This window comes from Hevea brasiliensis, chromosome 16 (assembly GCF_030052815.1).
Source record: "Hevea brasiliensis isolate MT/VB/25A 57/8 chromosome 16, ASM3005281v1, whole genome shotgun sequence".
Classification (NCBI taxonomy): Eukaryota; Viridiplantae; Streptophyta; class Magnoliopsida; order Malpighiales; family Euphorbiaceae; genus Hevea; species Hevea brasiliensis.
In genome coordinates this window covers 51,544,837-51,569,247 of record NC_079508.1, presented here as the reverse complement: position 1 = coordinate 51,569,247, position 24,411 = coordinate 51,544,837, and the positions used below count along the sequence as shown (strand labels likewise).

The window sequence follows — 24,411 nt, the reverse complement described above, 5'->3', positions numbered from 1 at the left end:
TCACTTGAAGGTTATTATGCGTACGCGATTGCTTAAAACTTGCTGCTTCCGTTGGCAATTGAGCTTGTCATTTTTATTGTATTTTTGAAAATTCTTTATACCACAATGTTAAATGGCTGTTCTATTAAATTTGGATGAAATCTCATTCCCAATACGATGAAGCAGTAAAGCAAGACAATGTTGGTTGCGACACAATAGAACTCTGAAAGAACGAAGCAAGAAATAAAAATATCCTAATTCCCCTCCATGCGGAATCAGATGCCCTGTCATCCGATGCCCTAAATGAAAATTTGTTTTAAGCGCCAAAATTAGCCTTCTCGAAAGTTCCATAGCATCCGAATCTTGCGGCATAACATGAAAGATGACGTCAGCAATCGGATGGTACGGACCGCTTATCGATCTCTCCAAATCTACTTCTCACATCGGCGACATCGTTCAGCTTCTCGTTTTTGTTCACCGGTGCAATCCCGTTCAGGTCTCACTCTCTCGTTCCTTCTCTGTATGTTAATTTTTTTTTTTGGCCAGTGATTTTGAATATGGATTTTGCAGTATAAGCTATCAACAGGGGGGGAAGTAATCAGGACGGACATTCAGGTTGGCGATGATACGCTACCGTTTTTCTCAGTCTCATTGTGGCAAAAGCAAATGGCAGCTAAGGCAGTTGCCGGTGATGTCGTATTTTTGCAAAGTAAGCTTTTTAGCACTTAAAATATATGAAAAATTTTCGTGTCTTTTTCATTTTGGTATTTCTGTACCAGAAACTGATTTGGTCATCTCTTCAATTGTTGTGTGTGTGTGTGTGTGTGTGTGTGTGTGTGTGTGTGATGTTTATTTCCTTTTTGAATTCCAGATGTCAAAATCGCTAAATTTGGATGTGTCGTTGACGCTAGAACTGTCCAGTTTTCCTCCTTAAAATGTCTGATCCATCCTTATGAATTGCTTATCTCTAAAGGTATTTCATTTTCCTTCTCTCCCTCGACTGTGTGTTCTTCTGAATGTGTTTCTTTGCTTGGATATTATTATTATCAGTAGGATGAGATAATTTGAAGCTATTCAACCCCTCAATGGGCTTGTGTAAATATATGTAGGTGTTGATGACTTAATTGGGGAATGTCGAGTAGGTAAAACGACTATGGAAAAGTTTGTGAAGGTAATAAAATGGGTGCAGCGAGCTGGTTCTTCTCTTTACAACATTCGGCTCAGCAGCTTTCAGGTATTCTTTTTTACTTTCTAATTTTTGTTTCCTCGATCCAGTTTCATTTTACACCGTTACCATTAGCATCTATAGCTTACTTGTTGCTTGAGGAATTTGTATCGCATATAAATTTGTTCTCAAAAAGATGGAAAACATCTCTTCTAATGATTGTGGAAAATGCTTTGTGCTCAAGTCATTTCTTTTGCATGCGTTCAAATTACCCCATTTCTTTCTGGTTGTTTCATCCAATCAGCGATTTTATTGTCTAGTTCAACATCTTTGTGTATTCTCCACTTGTTGCTTGATTCCAAATGTAATGCAATTGTACAACATTTATGCTTTTCAATTCTTAATGTCTATGTATTCGAAGATATTATTAAATATCAAACGAAAGCAAAAGGTTGGCAGATGATTCTGTTGAAGGAACGAGCTGCCATATACCATCATGTTGTTATAAATTGTGCTGGTACTGAAGGGATGTTGTTTGTGTACTCATGAATAATTACTCAAAAAAACTTGCATAGCAGAAGAGGGAGCTGCCAAGGAACTGGACAGTACCGGAACAAAGTGAATCTCGGGATATTTTCCTGCTTTCAGAAGTATTGCAGCTAAGGAATTCCTGCAAGGCAGTCTTTAATGCATCTGCAGGTGAAATTTTCCTACCAATTACCTGGAGAGCACTAGGCGATTCTGATAAGGAAAAGATGTTTGTTAGTAGGAGAATAAACAACGTTGAAGATAGTACTATAGCAGAAGATTTTACTTGTGTTGGCTGTCAGTTATGTGGTTCTCCTTTGGATTCAGAGAATAGGTAGGGAAGATTGAAGCTTCTTTATCGCTTTAATTTTCTTCCTGTGGTAATGGGTGAAAATTTGGATTACTGAATGGTTTGTTGCATTGCTACAGGCATATATTCAAGCAAAACTCAGTTCCACTCTATTGCCCAAAAAGTTCAGATCACCTTCACATTGTGGGCATGATATATAGGCCCTTCATGGTATAGATTTGCTTGTGCTCATTTTAATATACCTAACCTTTTTTTTTTTTTGAAATGATAAGAGCACTGAATTTTTAGATTGATTAAAGTCTATTCATCTTTGGAATGTGGTTTCATTGTGCTTCTATCTCACACTCTGGTTGAAATTACTTCCTTGCCTGTATGCTATCAGTTTCCTGTTTAGTAATTTCACGGATAAATATTTAAACAAGTTTCTCATTCTCTCTCTCGCTGTCAAAGAAGTAAACATTAATGTTTGAATGTATCAAACAACACTAAGTGAATTTGGTTTTGTTTTATAAATTCCTTTGACATCTTGCGATCTTCATCTTTTGCTTTAGAGCTTATTCTGCCATTTCACTAGCTTTATGTTAATATGCATTTTATCATTCCTGTCAACTGCAGTTATATGTGTGGGATGAATCAGAATACCTGCCACTATTTGTAAGAAACAAGGCTGCCGAGCTCTTGTTTGGAAACATCAAGGCTGAGAGAGTATATTCCTGCTATAAAGGGCAAAAGAATGGTCAAAACTGTGATCAGAAAGATCATTGCAAAGAGACTATTCCTAAAGCTATTGGGAAAGCAGTGGTGGATTCTTGCTCATCAGGTGCAGATAAGAGCCAACAAGTTGAGGGGAAACACCATCATCATAAAAAGGTTGACTTCCGCCTGATTTGGTTAATTCTTCTAAAGATGCTGTTGCAACAAGGGAAGAACAGCCCTTTGAAGTTTGAAGTAACTGTAAATACCAGTCTAGATATGGAGAATGGAAAGTTTGAAATGGTCTCTGTGTCAGTTCCGTGCATCAGAACCAGATAGTAATGTTGAAGTCCATATAATTTGAAAAATGTGGAATTTCAAAAAAATTACTTGGGAGAGAATTAATGCTGCAACAAAGTGAACACTGAATTTCTACAAAAGTATATCAAAAAGAGATCTGATTCTCATGCCAATCAAGTTGAAAAGCTAACTAGCATGAGATCATATGCCTATACCAGCTTGGGATCAAGATTCAGATCCCGTATCTGAAAAAGATGCTTGGGCTACAGAATTTTGGGCTTCTAGTAACTTTGGTTGGCGTTCTGCTTGTTCTCTTTCACGTTGATAAACTTCCATGATAATATCAAGCATTCTGTTTGTTGTGCCAAAGAACACAAGCGGTGCTAAAGACTTCAGTTTATCCCCACTGGAATAGCTACCAAAGCCCTTGCCATTGAGAAGAACCATGTGCCTAATGAGCTGCAGATATCTGCATTGATTAGCTCTCACCGCATTTTCATTTCAAACAATATATCAATGTGGAATAGCAACGTGACGGGAGGAGAAAAGAATGTTGACAAATTGTTTCATGCCTAAGTACGACTTGAGGTGTGACGCTTTCTGAAACGAAAGTAAGGCAGTAAACTTGTTGCTTAGCTTTATTGCATTTTCCCCCTATACATGGAATTGTTGAATAGTTCAAATCAGGAACCATGCTTGGTCTTAATTTGTGCTTGTCATTTTCAGATAAGCTGACAAATTCTAAACTCGGTTTATATAATCAAATGGTTTGAGATGTCAAAATCTCAAAATTTCTATAATAGTAAGGTTTGTAATGTCAACTTGTTGAGTTGCAAAATAATACCTGCAAAGTATGAGATATTATCTGCTTGCTTGAATATTGTTAGTAAGTGCATGCTTAGAAAAGCTGAAATTGAAAAATTGAGATGCTAATCAAGATTTGTATAACCTAAATATAAGCAAGTCCAAATAACTGAAAAATGACACTATCAACTAAGACAACCACAGATCAACCAAGGGTGAAGCAGAACTAGGAAGCTATCAGGACTAGAAACAATAATCATTTGCTTCATATGTTAGAAAATAAGGTTTTGTTTTTATATTCCAGGGTAAAACTCTTGCAAGGATTATTTAGCTTGCTATCCCTAAAATTAATCTACAAACAAGCAACATCATAAAATCTTCTTTCATATTTCCCATAAGCAGCATACCAGAAGATGCTAAAGGATTCAAATGCTTAAAAGTCTGGTAAGAGAGCATCGCAGAAGTCAGAAGATCGTCATACACTAACAAGAGGATCATTTACATGCCAGAACTCAATACAAATAGAAAGAAACTAAAAAAGTTATATAGGAAAGGAAAGGGGAAAAAGTTAACTGACTTGGCAACCGAGCAGTCCTCCAGGTGTCTAGCATTCTCCTGCCCTGCCATTTCTGATTATTGGCCTTTTTTTTCCCCTGTTGCCCACTTTTCGCTTTCGGCCAATCCAGCAAAAAACTTGATCAATATTAAGAAGCATGGACAATGTGGAAAACCCTGATTTCAAAGGCCCATGGGAAAAAGAAACAAAGGAAGAATATCCATATTTTATTTGAATAGAGGGAAATGGAGAGAAAAGAAATTTAATTTCCCTAAATTATCTTATGCTATAACCAACAAACAAAATAATATCCGAAGATGAGTAAGGGATAATCAAGCCCAAAGCATCATCCGAGTAACCTCAAGGTATTTATACCCCAGGTAAAGAGTTGTTTGTTCAAACATATTACAGGATGTTTGGAATAAGGATCTTGAGATAACTATCCTAATTTTAGTCCCACTCAATCACAAACTCTAACAGTAATCTATACCAAAGTTCAAATCCATCCTTCTATATCCGGAAAAGAGGAGAACAATCATCTCTTGTTTGAACATCAATGTCAAACAAACAAAGGAGATAAAAGAAGGTAAAGGAGGAAATATGAAGAGAAAAGATATAAATGCTCTTAATTTCTTAAAAGTCTCTAACAAATGCACCCTCAATTATTTCTCTCATTTCTAGTAATTTATCTAAATAATATTATTTCTTTTCTCTTCATTTCTTCTCTTTAATTTTCCTTTATTTTTATAGTAAAGCGTTCAAACAAAGGGTAAGAGATGTTTTGAAATTCACCTATTCGTATTGTTTAATAATATTGAATATTTTAGTAATTGTTAACTTAGTTAGATGTTTATCTAATGATTTAAAGAAGCCGCGTTTAGTAAGAATAATTATTAAATTAGTAATTAAATATAAAAATTTTATTCACCCTAATTAAAATACTCCTTTAATATAAAAAAAAAAATAATTTTATATGAAACTCACTGTTTATGTTGTTCATTAATATTAACCGTTAACTATTAATAGTTAATTATTTAGATAATAATTTAAAATAATAGTATTCAATAAGAATAACTTTTTGATTTAATAATTAAATATAGAAATAATAATATAATAATATTATGATTAAAAGTAACTTTTTTTATGAACTACTGTGCCACCGTTTCAACAACAGAGCCGAATCCGTTAGAAAATGTGAACAAAGGGCTTTGCTTTTCTCTGCGTAAATTGGTCTGACCGATCTCAGTCTCAGTAGCTAAGCAGCAACGGGCCCGACCGGTTCACACATTTGCTGGTTTGTTATTTTTGGGGGGGGAGAGGAAATATACGAGTTAAAACGGATAGCCTTTTGGGAGGGAGAGAGAGGGATGAAAGGTGTAGAAGGGACATTGCTGTGCATAGGGGATTTGCTAAGCGATCTTGGAGAGAAAGAAGCAGATGCTGTTAGAACAGCTGATCATCACCTAACCTACAAATAAGCAGGTTCACCTTCATTTTCAATTACTTATTCTGGCGATACCTTCAATCCTCCTTGGATCTTACCAAGCTCTTCCAGGTTTGTATACATGCACACACTTTTGGATTTCATCAGTCGTTGTTCCTGCTCTTAATTTATTATCATTTTCCCTTTATTTTTGAATTATTCTTGAATTTTACCTTTTCTTGGTAGTCTTTCGTTAAATTGAAGCTGTGAATGTAACGCTCCTGCGAGAATTGGCCCTAAGAAATCACTGTTTTATTTGACTTAATCTGATCTTGTCTTCAATTGGTATTAGATGTCCTCAATTGAGGTCTTTGTTCATTCTGTTTTTCAAATTCAAACAATTTACATAACTTAAGTAGATGATAGTGAGTATTAATTGCGTAGGTTTAGTTTCAGAAATTAGAGCATAGGGATTAATAATTTGCCACCTCCAGTGCAATGTCTTCATGGGCTAGCAAACAATAGGATGCAGAATTGGGACTGGACTTGAAAATAGTCACACTTCATGGTAAAATGCTAGAGGACGGGACTAACTCCAACTTTTCCCTTCCAATACTCTAGTTTGGTGGTTGGTCTTGGGCATTCACCCTTTTGGATACTGTTATGCAAAGTAATTCATCTCAAATTTACGTTTGGGCTAACTCAGGTCTGCTTGCAATTGGATCAGCCTAGGGTGCATCTGATCAAAGATCAGCAAACTAACTTTTTCTATCTTGCTTCAGGAAAATTACAGCCACTTGAATAAGGCACTTAACAGGACAGATCACTCCTGGAAAACTCTTACTCTAAAGGTATTCTGGATCAATGTTTAAGAGTATGCATGATATGTAGAGTAATTCTACATCAGTATTTAGCTTGGTAAGCATTTTCTTGGACATTGTATTTGCATGTCTTACCATCATCGTTAGTGGAGTATGAGTATACAATGCAAATTATTGTACGATCCCCAATATATTTGTAATTCATACAAAGATTGTATGTGATTCTATGTGCAAGCCTAGATAGTTTGAAATTTTGCATGGTACTTTGCTGATGCATTATTTATATGCTCAATCTGTAACCTTGTTGCTCTTTGTTTTTGTAATATTCCATTTATGCACTGCTCTGGAAACTGCAAATGAGCTGGTCCAGTCGACTAACTCAAATGTCAGGTTCCTGTCTGAGAACGTTGGAGAGCTTGAGAAATTTGTCAAGAGAGAAAATTCTGCTGTTGCAGCAGCCAAAAGGGAGGTTTACTTATTGGCAGTAGAAATGTCCAGTAGTTTAGGTCTCCTTTGAACATCGCTGGTAAAGTGCATTTGTTGGAATTCTTTTTTCTGTTTCTATTTTTTTTTTTCTTTCTTATATATGTTTTTGTTCTTGTCCCCCTGGTAAATTATCTACAATAGATTAAAGATGCAGATTTTAAGTAATACATTGGGTGGAACTTTTTCTGCTAAATGCTAATGATTTCTTTAAACTACCCTGATAATATATTGTTAAAGACTAAATCAATGGTAAGTTCTTTGCTTAAGATGTGGCATCGTCTGAGAATGGTGCTATGTATATATGCTTATGGAGTCCATTGTATAAACAAGGAAGGCTTTGATGTACCAAAACTTCCCCGAATGAGGCCCTTCTACACTGGCGTTCTTAATCTGCATGGCATTTTGTTTTTCTGGATCTAAGCCCAAGTCATTAATGAGGTGAGCAGCAGGAGTGCAGGACTAACAAAGGACTACACATGGAGCCTTCAGCGTTACTTCTTTCCAAGCATGAAAGCTAAGCTTAAAGCCTGTCTCGTAAGAGCTATGGGGTTATCCACTGAATGTGAAATGAGAGAAAAAAAAAAAAAAAGCTTTTACAAAATAAATTACATGATTAGTAGAAAGAAATGGACTATCACCAGAGAAAGGAAGACTCCTGGAAGGAAAAAAGACAAGTAAAATTTATCTGGAGGTGATCCTACATTGAATTATCATATACAAAACTGAATATAGTTTATAGTTTACTTCTGGATGGATTTTTTTGGGAATGAGTATTTGAATCTAACTCTGTCAGATGAGTAATATATCTTTAGTTACTGAATCAAGTCAGGTTAGGCGGATAGATATATTTCCCACTTTAATGTATTGCACTTTCGTATTTAGGGATTAATTTAGGCTTGATTAGCTACCTTTCAATGAGTTTAACTTGAATTATTATATAGTAAAATTTTTTTAGTGAAATTTAAGTTAATTTAAAAATTGAATTACTTATTTTTTTTTTAATTAAGAAAGCAAACTAAATATTGAAATAATTTTATTATGCTCACCACACCATCAATTATTGGCTTAACCATGTATAGTGACCACTCTTGCTTAATACAACTCCTTTGGACATGAACTAAGAAACAAACAAGTACACCAAACTTATTCTCACCACTGGCCACTAAACTTCCAAAACAAAACCCATCACACAAGAAAAAGAAGACTACCCATCAACAACCTTCCCTTCGATCTCCATTCTCTTAAGTGCTCCAATTAATTTGCTTTCTTGTTTAACAATAAATGTCAGCTTCTTATAATCATAGGGAACTTCCCTAATGATGCTCCCAATATATGTTTAAAACATAAACTATGAGTTGATTCTCTTCTAAATAGACAATTCTTTAGCTATCATAACCTTTTCGGTAGTTCTTCTTGCTAATTAAAATAAATTATTCAGAGTTGAGTGATGGATCTCAAGGCACTGACATCATTGGCCTTCAATTTTGACTTTATCTATACACTGGCTTCTTTATTATTTTTGCTATGTTCTATTATATATCATGACGTATGGGATGAACAACACAAAGCTAGGTGCATAGTTTGCTAAAAAAGGGACAGGAAGATTTGAAATTATCGATCCACTTGGACTTCAAGAAACCTATTTAGACTAATTTTTGTAAGAAATTATTTCTTTTAACACATTAAATCTCCTACATGATTAATAGGAAGTCTCAAATTTTGATCTAATTCATCAATTCAATTTAAATTCGACGTTTGCGATAATTACAAAATCTTTTTAAGATATTTGGTTATCATAATTATCAGTTTAGAACATTTAATTACTATAATTACAAGTTTGATGGATAAAATTTAAATTTCTCTAAATCAATTTTAGACTTTGATTATAATTGCACTCAATCTCAAATATTGGGATTAATTTTATCTGCTATTGAAAGGTTTGACTATAATTATAATTACTGTAAATATTTGCCTTTTATATTCAATTGTAAAATTAATTTTAAAAATTGAATATAATTACACCCAATATCAAATTATAAATTTACGAAAAGGTATAGTGTTTTTTTTTTTTTATTTAAAATCACTCCAACTCAAATAATTTATTAACATATATGTTTTGAAGCACATCAATGCATTATTGAAATGTAATTGGAGATATATATAAATATTGGGATTTGTTGTTGTTAATATCATCGTAGTATAGGAGTAGTCTAATCACTTTCATGATCTCTATTGCCAAAGTCCAAAAGCAAAAAGTGGTTTTGGCTTATGTTCTACCAATTAATACTTAAGAACATTAACATGCATCCAAATTACAAATCTTACTGCAATTTATTTATTAGCAAAGGAACTAATCAAAAGTTTGCACATTCAAATTATAGCTTAATTTGTTGAGTCGGACGGCAATCTTTTCGATGTGGTTAATGGAAAATATCAAAACTAGGGAAGGAAAGAATGATAAGAAAGTGGTAGAAGCTGTTAGAAAATGTAACAATTCATGAATGACAAATTACGAAAAGATGAACAAATCAGAAATGTCATAATCACTTGAAATGCCAAAATAGAATGAACCAATTGTTGTTAGTGCAAGCATTGATATGTAATTGGCTTCATTTGTTTTGTTTTTTTATAATTAATTTCAACTAAAATTTGAACTGAGCCTCAATCATTTCTGAAATAGTCATAATTACAATACATTTTAAAATAAAAAATATATGTATTTTTATACATATTTTACATTTTAATCACTGAATTGCATACATTAATGTGAATTTTTTAAATTAATTATTGACAATAACACATAAACGTATAGTTCCAAATAATCACTTTAATCAATGATAGAGACACAAAACCTTCTCCATGGACATTATTCAAGTGGGTCGGCACAAGTGATGAGGAGAGGATTTTAATTTGTACTTGTCAATGAATAAGAAAAATAATTATGAAATATTAGAAATCCCTTTCTACATATATATAATCAAAAGTCCCATATCTTATTTTAATTAAAGAAGGTTCAAGTTTAAAGGAGTTAGGAATGAACACAAATATTTTACCTGGCTTGTCAATGTGGTATCTACACTCTTAAATTAATCAGAAAATAATAAAAATTAGAAGCAAAGACATTACAAATTAAATAGGGAAGAAAAGACATTACAAATGACAAAGCAGATTTTAAAAATATATATTATATAATAAAAGAATTACTGTAGCAGAGCATGCTTGGGATTTCCCAATTAATGTAATGGTTTCATTTCTTAAAAAATTTTTATATTAACAATCCAAGAGGGATGGAACCCCACAACAAAAGCAACAGCAGCAACCTAAAATAATTAAAATATTAATTAATTAATTAAGCAAAAGAGGTATATGTTGATTAGTTTCAAAACGTCAACTAAAAAGTGAGTAATTTTTTTGATAAATTAATGATTATTTAGAGAGCATATATACTAAGCTTAATCACAGACAAAGAGAAGTCCCCAAATTTAAGATTTGTCCAATTTCTTGCAATGCTTTGCCGGTTGGTCGATGAGCAGTGCCCTCGTAGTGAATCATTCCTATGTAATTGTCACTACTACATATAAATACTCGCGATTAAATTCATGTAATTCAAATCATCTTTAATTAACTAATCTATATGTGTTGGATAATTAAACTAAACTCAATTAGGATAAGAATTATTAGGATGTATTAAAATTTTTATATTATTTATTTTTACTTAATTTCAGTTTATTGTGTGTTTTATGCACAAAGGAGCATTGTTGGGCTATATATTCTTTTAAGAAGTGGGGGGAAAATCCTTATGAGGGTCTAGGCAAATTCCAATTTTGAAGAGAAAAAAAAAAATGTAATAAACTGATTCATACTACAAAGTGTATATAAATATATGTATAAAGCCACTACAATAAGTATTGAATTAACAACATTTATTTTAGTATTATTAAATATTTAATGTTAAAAAGTAATAATTCACAGAATTTATATAATTACAATAATATGGTTATGATAATGCTATTAAAAAAAATAGAAAAAATAAAAAAATATATGGTTTCACATTTTGATACATTGAGTAATCGTGATTTGATTTTTTGTAAATTTAATATCCTGCATTTTCCTCCTTTAACAAATGTGATCAAAACTATTAATTACTGTTAAATGATGTTGATGTGATGATATATGGTACATGCGATACTTGTGTGGCACATATATGTCACTTATGTAGCAAACAAGTGGTGTTGACGTATCTCTACATTTGCATCATTTAATAGTAATTAACAATTCGGACTACGTTTATTAATTGAAGAAAATATAATGTACCAAATTAATAAAAATTAAATCACAATTTTTTATGTGTTTAAACACAAAATCATAGGATATATTTTGTACTATCCCTAAAAAATTTTAGTTATGAAATTTCTATGTATGGTATTTATTATTAATTTCCAAATATTTTAGGAGAAAAGATAAAATGTGGTTAAATTTTTTTTTTCTTTGTTTGATCCAAAATATTTTATTTTTTGGGAAGCATATTTTTCAAAGATTTATTTCTTGAGAAATATGATATAAATGTATTTATTATATATGTTAACTTTCTAATAAGTACTTTGCTTCTAAATTGTAAAAGACAATAATACTCATAAAATAATTTAAAATATTATAACAAATTAAAGGATAAATTAATAAATTATATTACACTTGCACTTAACCAATGAAATGCAACTAAGTCTCACCTAGATAAGGAACTTTTCTCATTCAAGAAGTAGAATATCCAACCTCTCAAAAAATTAATTCGATAATACAAATCAAATAAGACATTTTCCGACACTTTCTTATTCTACTTACCCAACTAAATAAGTGAACCAATTTAAATATTGGCTTTTTGTGCATAATGTGCAACATGAAATATACTGAGAATGAGAAATAATAAAAGTTGATATTGGCATATGGCTCATAGAAAAAAAGAAATTGATAACTTAACATTTATATTATTTTAGATTTTTCCTAGGCAGGGAAATCAAATTAATTATTGTTAGAGATTTAAAAGAATGATTATCATATTAAAAACACATTAATTAAGTGGGCAAAATAGTTTTGAATTCTAGAAGAAGTCAAGGTTGTCTGCCCTAAAAAAACCCTAGATGCATACCCTAATTTCCCATAGGCATGTGAAAAACTCACAAAACACCAAAAAAACCCTAATGGGTTAGGGTTAGGGATTGTAACCGGAAAGGAAACATAATTTGACCTGAGTTTGCTTCACAGGGTAGTCCTGTCAAAGTAGATCATATATGAAATTAACATGATAATTAATTAATCAATCTACTGCATTACATTAGAATATTTTAATAATTAGAGAAGGGAATCTCCTAGTCTTAAGAAAGACAAAGAATATCATGTCTTACTAGGTATATACGGAAGCATATTTCTATTAATTAGACCAAATTTTTTTAATTATTTACAGAAATTGACAACATTAATTGTCGTTAATTATATTATAAAAAAAATATAATAATTAGAGCTAAGCATATTCCATCTATTTTAATGATTTAGTACTTAATTTTCTTAGAAATGGACCAATTATGAAGTGTCTTGACTTGGATTATTAATGTTTAATGCTAATGCTCTCATCACCATCCACTGATTATGATTGGCATTTTGATGATCTAAGTATTTATAGAATAATTAATGGAGTTGCAGAGCAAAAACAAATAATTAATAAGTAATTAATTAAACATATTGATTAAAGATGATGTGCATGTATGGAACCCTGAAAGGCAAGTTGGTTCAGATTGAATCCTGCAGATAGAAATTAAACTCTGAGATTGATTATTTATAAATGATCTTACGTTAGCCAAAAAGTGCATATAGTGATCTTGAAATTGATGTTCTGAAGAACTTGATTTAGCTAATTTTTTGTTTGCGTTAAAAGTTTTGACATAATCTTGAGGTGGAAGCATAATTTATTCTAATGTTTTTATTAGTTAGATTTTAAGTCGGGATAGGAACATTTTTAGTAAGAAATTTATACAGACAAATGCTAATACTTGGATTTCACCACTGATTACATATCATTAATTTCAATTGCATTTGATTAATTTTTATTTCTCACCCTGTGTTGCTTATTAGACCAAAGATGATGAATGATTTCAAAATTAAAAAAAAAATTAATTCTTTAGATCAATTTTTTATGAAGAAAATCACAAATTCACATAAACTTTTGATTCAATTGAAATTTTTCTTTTTTTTTTTCAATGAAATTTTCACTTGTAAAATTATTTAAATAGTGATTGCTAACGGAGAAAAAACAGAAAAAGGAAAGGAATTTGACATTAGTAAAGGCAGGGGTGTGCAAACGGTCGGTTCGGTTTCGAACCAAACCAAACCAATAAAATCAAAAATCAAAAATTTTAAAAATTGAATCAAACCGATTAATAAGAGAAAACGAATCGAACCGATATATATCAGTTTGGTTCGATTTTAAACCGATCAAATCAAAATTTATAAAATTTCATATTTTTAACATTAAATCTAAATAATAAAACATAAAAACAAAAAAAAAAATAGAAATCAAAACTCAAAAATCTTAAGGTTCAGTTCGATTTTCTTTGATTTTGGTTCGGTTCGATTCAATTTGGTTCGATTTTCTTTGATTTCCTATATATATTAATAATTTCAGTTCGGTTTGATTTTTTTTTTATTTTTTATGAAAATAACCCAACCGAACCGATTAAATGAAATTATCAAAATTATAAACTGAACTGAACCGATTAAATTTTAAAACCGAACTGATTGAACCAAATTGAATTAATTCGATTCAATTTTTCGATTTAAACAAAAAACTGCTCTCTCCTAAGTAAAGGTAGTTATATGTGTTTTATACATACTATTTTCCCTATTTTTAAAGAAATTAATAAAATAAAATAGTTTTATTTATAAAATAATTATCAGGTTTATAGATTGATTTGAAAATATTTAATTTACGGTTATAATAATTTTTATAAAATTAAATTAAAAATTAAAAATTTTATAAAAAAATTAAAATTAAATAATTTTTATAAAAATATTTATAAAATTAAGTTATTATACGTGATATTTGTAAAAAAAAAAAAAAAAAAGTGCAGGTCTTATTAGGTCACAGTTAGCTCATCCATCACTGTATAACACATCTATACATGTACTTTCATTTGCTTTTCCACCTTTATTTATTTAATTTCCTCTTATTTGTGTTGCTTTATTTATTTGTTATATATATATATATATAATGTTTTATACATATTTAACAAAATTTTAATGAATAAATTTCAGAATAAATAGATAAATAGATTTGAATTTAAAATTTTTTATTTTTATATTTAAAAAAATTAATTAAAATACTCAAGTTGTTATTTACATAATAATGTTAAGTGTGAATATTTATATATCTCCTTTAAAAAAAGTAAATTAAAATAAAAAAAATTATTGATAATTATTATTATTATTATTATTTTTTTTTTATCCTTCCCTCTTTTAGAATTTCACAGTCTTTATCAACGGATTGCCCAACTGCTTTTGACTCGGTAGTAGTTGCCGACCTGGGATATGACCCTTTGGGTTGACTTTTCATTTCCCATTTAATTGTTTCTACAATTCACAGGAATATTACCATTTTCAAAAATTAAGTCATATCAATTTTTTTTAATTAATTATCCAAATGCTAATTGGTTTTTCTTAATATATATATATATATATATATATATATATATATATATATATATATATATATATATACACACCATGATTTGTGTGTTCAACCTAATCGAGTTGAGACTTATTATGATTTATATGTTAAATATGAGTAAGAATCTTATTTGGTTTAACGATTACATGCAAATAGTTATATATCCCAAGCCAATTATCGCACCAGCGTACAGAAAATGCAAGTTGTATATAAGTGGATCTAAAACATTTTTTACAAAATAAATTAAAATTAGAGATAAAATTAATGAAGGTTATTTTTATTAAATAATAAAAAATTACATAAAAGTTTATAAACAGCTCATATTTTAGAGCAAATTACAATGATTATAGTACATATCAGTTCTTTATCAATCATCAACTATATTTTCAAAAATTTATCAAACACTTTGATTTAGCTATTTAGATACTTACTCAACTATCAACTGTGTTCAACAACTGAATTAAATACCCTCTAAGTCTTTTTACGCCCAATGTATACATTTAATTAATTTATAAATTTCATATTAATTAAAGTAATAGTGAGTCTCACATATAAATACCTATTGCCATCTTCTTGTTAGATGAGTATATAAACACTCTGATGCAGCTAAGAATTATCTTTTGTGTTGTACATATTATTTCGTTTATTTGTTTTAGTTTATGATTAAATTATGCAGCAGCTTCTTGTTGGATTTGTAGTTTATTTGGATATGATATTAGCTTTGATTTTTTTAAGAAAAATAAACTAAAACAAAATTAACACACAAAACAATTTATATATTAAAGGTAAATTAATCATTGTGCTCCTAATAGAAGAAAACAAGTTTAATTGTTAAAGAAAATATTATTGATAGGAGTAGCCACGAAACTCTAGATGGGTTAGTTTCTATAATTGTAAAACAAATATAAAAGAATATCCTGATGAATAAAAAAAATAATTAATCATAAATATACTCTAAAATTAGCATAATTTCTTTAAAAAGAAATTACATATTTTAACTATAAATAAAATATTAAAAGAGTTTTTCTTATTTAAATTTCATCTATTATAAACTTAAAATATTGGATATATAAAGGGTTTATTAATTTTATAATTATACAAAAATTTTCTAGGGGTTAGAATGAATCTACAACTGCAAATGTATTACCAAGTCCATCTTGTATTTTCCACGCATTGTTTTACCTATTGTCAGGTGTGAACGCCCATTTGATCCGGCCATCCCTGCCCCATCTATATTATTTGCACGGCACCAATGGTCCCATTAGCACACAGGATGGGACCCATTTTATAATATCAATGTCAAATCATGCGGTGTGTCAAACCAATCAAGTCCATCTTTTTGGATTTGACATAAAAGATTTTGCTAGTGGAGCCATTGACGTAAACCATCCTTCAGAATAACCAAACATTCTCAGGGAACTGAAAGCGAACTTAGCAGGGAAAGAAAAGAAGATGCTAGAGGGTTGAGACGGTGGAGCCGGCAACCACTGACGTGGTCACAACAAGGTAGCGTAGTAAAAGAGCCGTATGTGTATAACTAGCTAGTCCTTTTAGAGGTTTAGCTGAATCGTAACCGCCACTCATGTAGGCTAGAAATTGAGGAATAGATATGTGGGTGAGGCTAAAAGTTTTGTGCAAAAACCTTTCGATGATTTCTACGCTTAGAATATATAATTAGTCACTCTCTCTGCCGTTTTCATGACATTATTTTAACTCATTTAATTTTACAATTTTGCTTTCTTACTCTTCTATTTTTTCTTATTTAATATGCTTACTTGCTTTTTCACAATTTTCTCTCTTCTACCCCTTCTCACGTCCAATCTTTTGCACTTTGCATACAATAATTAATCACTATATATTATTATTATTATTATTATTATTATTATTATTATTATTATTATTATTATCAAAGATTTAAAAAAAAAACCCAGTTATCAGGGTTTATATTCTTGATAAATCTCTTATGTTATAAAATACTTTTTTTTGTCCACATTTATCAGTCATTCTTCACAAGTTATTTTATCCACAAATTATTTATTTTTAAAAAAATCAAGAAGCATTAATTATTTTTGAAAATTTTATTTTTATTTTTATTAAATACAATAACTATCTATACAATTTCCTAAATTTCATCCTAATAACTCCCTCTCTCCCTCTTAATTAGATGAAATAAAAAATAATTTAGTTAAATTAAGAAGGGTGTATCTAATATAAGCTTGAACTTATATGAGCACAAACTTAACAATCGTTAGAATAGATATTTGCATTGAGATAAGTGCAGAACTAATTAAAGTGCATATAGAGAGAGTGCATAAATCTAAATATAAAAATTTAATTTAACGGTTAATAAACTCATCCTCATATGAGTTGAGCTATCTATAAACACACTCATTAAAGAGTACTCTCCCATTTATTTTTATTTGTTGTATTTCAATTTTGTATAATAATTAAAAAAATAATTAGATAACCTTATTTTTTTTTTCTAATATTAGTTTAAAGGAAAAAAGAGCGATCATTATTAGTAGAATGGTTAGATCCTGTCAGGAGTTAGCAATTTGAGTCAAGTGGGACAAAATTTTTATATATATATTCATATAAAAATGAAAAAAAAAAGTTTTTTAAGATAATATAATCGATGTATGTGAAAATAAATTTTAGTATGTTTTTATTTATAAAATTATATATTTTAGAAGCATTATAAAATATGATAAATGTTTTTGTAAATAATCATTCAATAGTGGATAACTAAATATTTCGTTATGAAATTAATTTTAAATATTAATAATATGTTAATTCAGAAAACATAAAAAGAATTCTTTTTATACTCTTGTTTCCGAAAAGCCTATTAGAAGAAATTAAATGGTCATTTAAACTTATTTTTTGAAAAAAAAATTATTTTAAATATTGGTATAAAAAGTTTTAAAAATTTTATTTAATTATTCTAAAATTTTTATAAATGAAATTTGTCAAATTTAATTAAAAACTTTTTCTAATGACATATGTGTATCAAAAGAAATTTGAAAATATGTGACAAGAAAGATTAACAATTCTATACGGAGTTTGAACTTCAAATAAATAAATGTCTCACGTTCAAACCAATTATTTAAAAAGAAGACAATAAAAGAAAAATTAGCCAAAATAATTTGACAGCGCAGTCCTCTGCTGATCTAAGCATCAATGCTATGTGGCGTGCAATTGATGGTTGGAATTTTTTTGTTTTTTTTAAGCAAGGGAAAATCAGCCACCAACAATAAAATATGTGAATATCCTATAATGGAGGGGCATCACAGTAAAATTCTGATGGCCATTAGTGAGAAACTATGATTAACAAGACAACCCCTACCCTGCGCTGCTGACATGTGTGTTTCTATAAAACGCTAAACTAATCTAATGCTTTACTCCATTATTAAAGCCTCATAGCCAATTACTTTGCATCCTTCACTGTCTCCTCTCCTTCCTAATTCTTTCTTTATATATTCATCGTCTCTGTACTTCCCCAACCTGACATATATACTCTCAGCTTTCTTAGCTACCTATTCAGCTCGCCATGGCTATGGCTATTGATGATGTTTTTGAGCTTGATTTTTCTGGCTACAGCTCCACCACAACTATCACTACTACTACCGTTACCACTACCACCACTTCCACTGAAAATGATCACCATACCTGTGACTGGAACGTTTGTTCTCCGATTGTCGACTGGGAAGCCTTTCCTGTCAACCATGATGATTTTCAGGATCTTATTGAGTCTATGATGGAAGATGAAGGATTGAATCAGACAACCAGTAACTCAAACTCCTCCACAGACACCATTTTGATTGACGAAGAAACCAGCGGTGAAGATTTCAAAGGCTTGAGGCTTGTTCATCTGTTGATGGCTGTCGCTGAGGCGCTTACGGGTGTCAACAAGAGCCGTGATTTGGCTCGGGTGATATTGGTTCGGCTCAAGGAGTTGGTATCCCCTAACGACGGAACCAACATGGAGAGGTTGGCGGCATATTTCACAGACGCCTTGCAAGGTTTGCTAGAAGGAGCCGGAGGTGGCCCCGTCAAGCATTTAATAAACAATGGGCCGTATCACCATCACCACCGCGACGATCACCATCATCAAGCGGACGTTCTTGCGGCGTTTCAGCTGCTGCAAGATATGTCTCCCTATGTGAAGTTTGGGCATTTCACAGCCAATCAGGCTATTCTTGAAGCTGTGGCTCAAGATAGGAGAGTCCACATAGTGGACTACGATATCATGGAGGGTATCCAGTGGGCATCATTGATGCAATCGCTGTTTGCCAGGAAGGATGGCCCACCAACCCCACACCTCAGGATCACAGCATTGTCAAGAGGTGGCAACAGCAGAAGATCAATCGGAACGGTCCAGGAGACTGGACGCCGACTGGTGGCTTTCGCCGCCTCCATTGGTCAACCATTTTCTTTCCACCAATGCAGGTTAGACTCAGACGGGTCTTTTAGACCATCCGCTTTGAAGTTGGTCAAAGGAGAGGCATTGGTCATGAATTGTATGCTGCACCTCCCTCATTTCAATTACCGGGCACCCGATTCTATCGCTTCCTTTCTATCCGGAGCCAAGACTCTTAACCCGAGATTAGTAACCCTCGTGGAAGAGGAAGTGGGGCCCATTGGGGATGGAGGGTTTGTGGGCCGATTCATGGATTCATTGCACCATTACTCTGCCTTGTACGACTCGCTAGAGGCAGGTTTTCCGATGCAGAGTAAGGCGCGGGCATTGGTAGAAAGAGTGTTCCTGGGGCCCCGTATAGCTGGGTCACTAGCTCGAATCTACAGCACACGTGCAGACGAGGAGGGGTGTTGTTGGGGGGATTGGATGGGTGCGGGCGGGTTTAAGCCAGCTAAGATAAGTTTTGCCAATCATTGTCAAGCAAAGCTTTTACTAGGATTATTCAATGACGGGTATAGGGTGGAGGAGTTGGGTTTCAATAGGCTAGTGCTTGGGTGGAAATCCAGGCGTCTTCTCTCAGCCTCTATTTGGACTTCTCCTTCCAAGTCTGATTAATTTGTAAATTAATTAAAAATCTTTTTTCTATTATTTTTTATTTATTTTTTTTTTTTTACTGAATTGTGATTCTCGCACCTATTCTATCAAATTTTAAACCAGAATTAGTGTGTACCAATTAATTACAACTCTGTTTGATTATTTTTTTTTAAGATATTAAGTATGTAAGTAATTTGAGCTTTTTTTCATTAGTTGGTCACTCCTTTTTTCTGTTTCTTTTTTAAAAAAAATGGGGAAGTATGTAGATGCAAATCATAAATATCACAAATATATAAATATATGTCTGTAAGCATGTAAAAAAAAAGTGTTTTCAATGCTTGTTTGTAAAGAGAGTTTGGACTGCGAATTGTTTATTGCCAATTTGTCTGCAGATGTAAATTGAAAATAATTGAATTAAAAAGAAAAAGTATTTTTTCTCACCTTGATCATTGCATTTCAATAATATATATATATATATATATATTATTGAAGCAGCAAGTGTAGAATAGATTTTGAGACGTGATGAATCACTATCTTTAAGGTATTAATTGCTCCCATTGAATTGTTGCAAAGTTATAGGATACAACAAAATCTGAAATCTGCAGACAGTAACTCCTGAGGATTTCCTTTAAGAACTATTTATAGGAACTGAATTTAGAGAGATAAGAAGAAGAAGAAATAGAAGTAGTATATTTCTGAATTGAAAACTCATTCATATTTATAGATGATGAAAAGTCATGGCACTTATTCTAGACAAACATATATGTCTATTTTAAATAGATATGACTGTTTATTTAAATCAGTATATCCTCTAACAGATGTGATTATATTCGTTTATTAAAAGACATCTTCTAACAGTTATAACTGTTTGTGTGTAATAGACATGTCTATTTATTAACAGATGCATCTACTTGTTAATAAACACATCTGTTTGTAAATTTATTTATGAGAATTAAAATAAGATAATTATTTTATTTAACACACATAGGTGCCAAGTGCCATAACAGGATAATATATATGATTATATATATATTTTTCACTTCTTCCTTTTTATGTGCTTCAATAATGTGGGAATTCTTTCTCTCTCTATTATCTAACATACAAGCTATTTATAATAATCATTCACTTAGCTTGTATTGTTAGATCCTATTATTTTATACATAATAAAAAGTATCTTTCGATTTAAACTTTTCCTTAATGTAAGTATTTCAAAGTTCTAAAGAAATCATAGTGGCCTTAGCTTAAACCTAGATTCCTCTTAAATAGAACCAGAAATACTACATACATGAACCAATCAGTTCGAATTAAAAAGTTCATTAAAATTTTAGCACGAATATGGCCTTATTCTACCTCCTGTCTTCATGAGTATTTACAAAAGTTATTCTCAATTTTTGTTGAAGCAACACCACTTCCTATGTTCATATAGGTGAAGTTTCTTTTGTAATAATATTAAACTTCATTAAGAGTATAAATACACATCCTCATTTCATTAACTTAGTACACTAAGTACTTAATTATAATATTTACTAATGACTTGTAGTTACCCTTTAAACTTTATTTAGTAACAATACTATAAAGTAGGGTTTCCATTGCTAGTAAATTTAATAGAATATTTTTAATCCTAATCCAATACATGTATTTTTTATCATATCTCTCAAGAGTCCTTTTGTAAATGGATCTGCCAGACTATTATAAGACTTAACATAAGTAATAGTAATAATTCTATCAGAGATTAATTGTCTCACATACTCATGTCTTAAGCTAATATGTCTAGACTTTCCATTATAAATTTTATTATAAGCTCTAGACATTATTGCTTGACTATCACAATGTAAGAAAACAGCAGGCATCAGTTATGGCCACAATTTGATATCTAGTAAAAAATTTCTCAATTATTCTGCCTCCTTACCAGCTGCTGCTAGAGATATAAATTCTGATTCTATTGTAGAATGAGTTATACAAGTTTGTTTCTTTGATACCCAAGAAATAACACATCCTCCTAAGGTACAAACCCAACCGAAAGTTGACTGATTATCATTAATACTAGTTATCTAACTAGCATCTGTATAACATTCTAATACAATTGGAAATTTATTATAAAAAAAACCAAAGTTTATAGTTCTTTTTAAATAACCAAGAACTCATGAAATTTATATATTGCAAAAGCAATATCAGGTCTAGTGCAATACATAGCACACATTAAGCTATCAAAAGCACTAGCATACTCAATTTGAGCAATTGCCCTGCTAGAATTTTCAATTAATTTGAAAGAAATATCATATGGAGTTTTTACTTCTTTGACTTTTAAATGATTAAATTTATTTAATATTTTCTCAATATAATGAGATTAGCAAAGAGCAAAACTCCTACTTTGTTTCTTTACTTTGATACCTAAGATTGTATCTACCTCTTTGAAATCTTTCATTTTAAATTTTGAGGTTAGATACTTCTTTGTATTATTCACACCTTTCATATTTATTCTAATTATAAGCATGTCATCAGCATAAAAACAAATTATCACACCAAAATCATTTGTAAACTTGAAATGAATACATTTATCAGCACTATTATGTTTAAAGCCATATTCCACAATTACATAATCAAATTTCTTATGCCATTGCTTAGGTGCTTGTTTTAAACCATATAAATATTTAATTAATTTACAAACTTTTCTTTCATTCTCTGGTAGAATAAAACCTTCAGATTGCTCTGTATATACTTTTTCTTCTAAGTTACCATTTAGAAAGGCTGTCTTAACATCCATTTGATGTACATATAAACTATATATTGATGCTAAAGATAAAAGTACTCTAATGGATGTTATTCTAGCCATTGGTGCATATGTATCAAAGTAGTCAATTCCCTCTTTTTGTTTAATACCCTTCGCAACCAATCTAGCTTTAAGGGTTCGTTTGGATGGGGTGAAGGGAGGTTTAATAAAGTAAGGTAAGAAAAGGGAAAGGAATGTATAGTATGGTAAGGTAAAATAATAGTTTTATTTATGTTTGAAAGGAAAGTAAGATAAATAAAGGTTTTATAATCTTATTTTATTTGATTGGATGATATTGGAAGGTAAGATTAAATATAAAAATTACAAAATTATCTTTTTTTATAAAATTTATTATTTTATAGTAAGAAGGGATAATTTGAACTTTTTAAAAAATTGATATGCGAAATATAGGAAATCAACAAATAAAAAATTTTTCAACCCTCCTAGTGGGTTGGAAATTGGAGGGTTTTGGGGGGTTTTCAACCCCCCAAATAACCTCCCAAAAACCCTCAATTCCCTTAATCCCTCCCAACCCTCCTTGCCAAACAAGGTAAAATTTCATTAAAACCATCCTTTACTTTCTCTTACCACTATAAACTCTCAATCCAAACAAAGGGTAAAAGTTTGAATCGATCCATCTGTATTATATTTTCTTCTGAAAACCCATTTACATCCTATTGGTTTGGAACTAGGTGGCAAATCAACCAGAACCCATGTATTATTAAATAATAATGAATCCATTTCATCATTGATTGACTCTTTCCAAAAAGCCACATCCCTTGAAGTCATTGCCTCTTGAAACGTTTTAGGAGCATCTTCTACATTTAATAAAATTGGTATTTTGTTAAGTACAACTGACCTATTGCCTTCTAATAGAAAGATAATAGCTTGAGAAGATATAAAATCTGGATGTAAATTCTTTTCTTTTCTAACACGTTGACTTCTTCTAATTTCATTAGAAGAATCTAACTTTCTTTTGTTGCTAGAAGTCGATTCAAAATTAATATCAATATTAGAATCATTGCCTTGACTTGAACTATTCATGGGCCCATGTGCAGAGTCATTATGAAATTTATTTTCAATAAATTTAACATCTCTTGATTCTACAATTACATTAGAGTCTAAATTCAAAATTTTATAAGCTTTGGAATTTTCTGCATGACCAACAAAAACTCCTTTCAAATCTCTAGGACCTAATTTAGTCCTTTTAGGATCTGGAACTCTATAATATGCTAAACAACCCCATACTCTTAGATAGTTCAAGTTAGGTTTTCTATTTTTTCATAATTCATAAGGAGAAACCTTAAATTTTCTAGAGAGAATTCTATTATGTAAATGATAAGCAGTAAGTAAAGCTTCTCCCCACAAATTTATTTGCAAATTAGAATTTACAAGCATATAATGAAGCATATCCACTAAGGTTCTATTCTTTCTTTCTACCAATCCATTTTGTTGTGGTGTATATGGTGCACTAATTTGATGTATAATTCCATTTTCTTCACAAAATAAAGAAAATTCAATGAAAAAATACTCACCACCTCTGTCACTTTTCAAAATTTTGATCTTTTTTCCTTTTTGATTCTCAACTTCAGATTTATAAATCTGAAACATTTGGAATGCTTGATCTTTAGTTTTCATTAAATAAAACATAAGTATATTTGGAAAAATCATTTATGAAAGTTATAAAATGCCTATTTCCTCCTTTAGTTAATATTCCATTTAATTCACAAATGTCATAATACACAAGTTCTAATAACTTAAAAGATCTTTCAACTTTTGAAAGAGATTTCTTAATCATTTTTGCTTGTATACAGATTTTACAAAATTTTTTATTGTCATCTATATGTGAAA

At 30.7% G+C, this 24,411-nt stretch overlaps 2 protein-coding genes and 1 long non-coding RNA gene across 5 annotated transcripts; all 3 read left to right on the top strand.

Moving 5' to 3' along the window:
• Nucleotides 1-87: 87 nt before the first annotated feature.
• Nucleotides 88-3,777, top strand: LOC110649680 (uncharacterized). Of its 3 annotated transcripts, none has more exons than XM_058138004.1 (7): nucleotides 88-475; nucleotides 566-688; nucleotides 851-952; nucleotides 1,089-1,213; nucleotides 1,720-2,006; nucleotides 2,102-2,192; nucleotides 2,598-3,777. In XM_058138004.1, the coding sequence occupies exons 1-7, from the start codon at nucleotides 355-357 to the stop codon at nucleotides 3,012-3,014; spliced, it is 1,266 nt and encodes a 421-aa protein (XP_057993987.1). In that variant the 5' UTR covers nucleotides 88-354; the 3' UTR covers nucleotides 3,015-3,777. The 3 variants fall into 3 exon arrangements, with proteins under 3 accessions (XP_057993987.1, XP_021660043.2, XP_021660044.2); XM_021804351.2 differs by having other exon boundaries at nucleotides 550-688; XM_021804352.2 differs by having other exon boundaries at nucleotides 113-475; nucleotides 550-688; nucleotides 1,723-2,006.
• Nucleotides 3,778-5,503: 1,726 nt separating this feature from the next.
• Nucleotides 5,504-7,876, top strand: LOC110649677 (uncharacterized). Its single transcript, XR_002493813.2, has 2 exons — nucleotides 5,504-5,890; nucleotides 6,541-7,876. It is a non-coding gene; the product is annotated as an uncharacterized LOC110649677 (long non-coding RNA).
• Nucleotides 7,877-17,972: 10,096 nt separating this feature from the next.
• On the top strand, nucleotides 17,973-19,844 carry LOC110649678 (protein NODULATION SIGNALING PATHWAY 2-like). Its single transcript, XM_021804347.2, has one exon. The coding sequence runs from the start codon at nucleotides 18,327-18,329 to the stop codon at nucleotides 19,809-19,811; it is 1,485 nt and encodes a 494-aa protein (XP_021660039.2). The 5' UTR covers nucleotides 17,973-18,326; the 3' UTR covers nucleotides 19,812-19,844.
• Nucleotides 19,845-24,411: the final 4,567 nt, after the last annotated feature.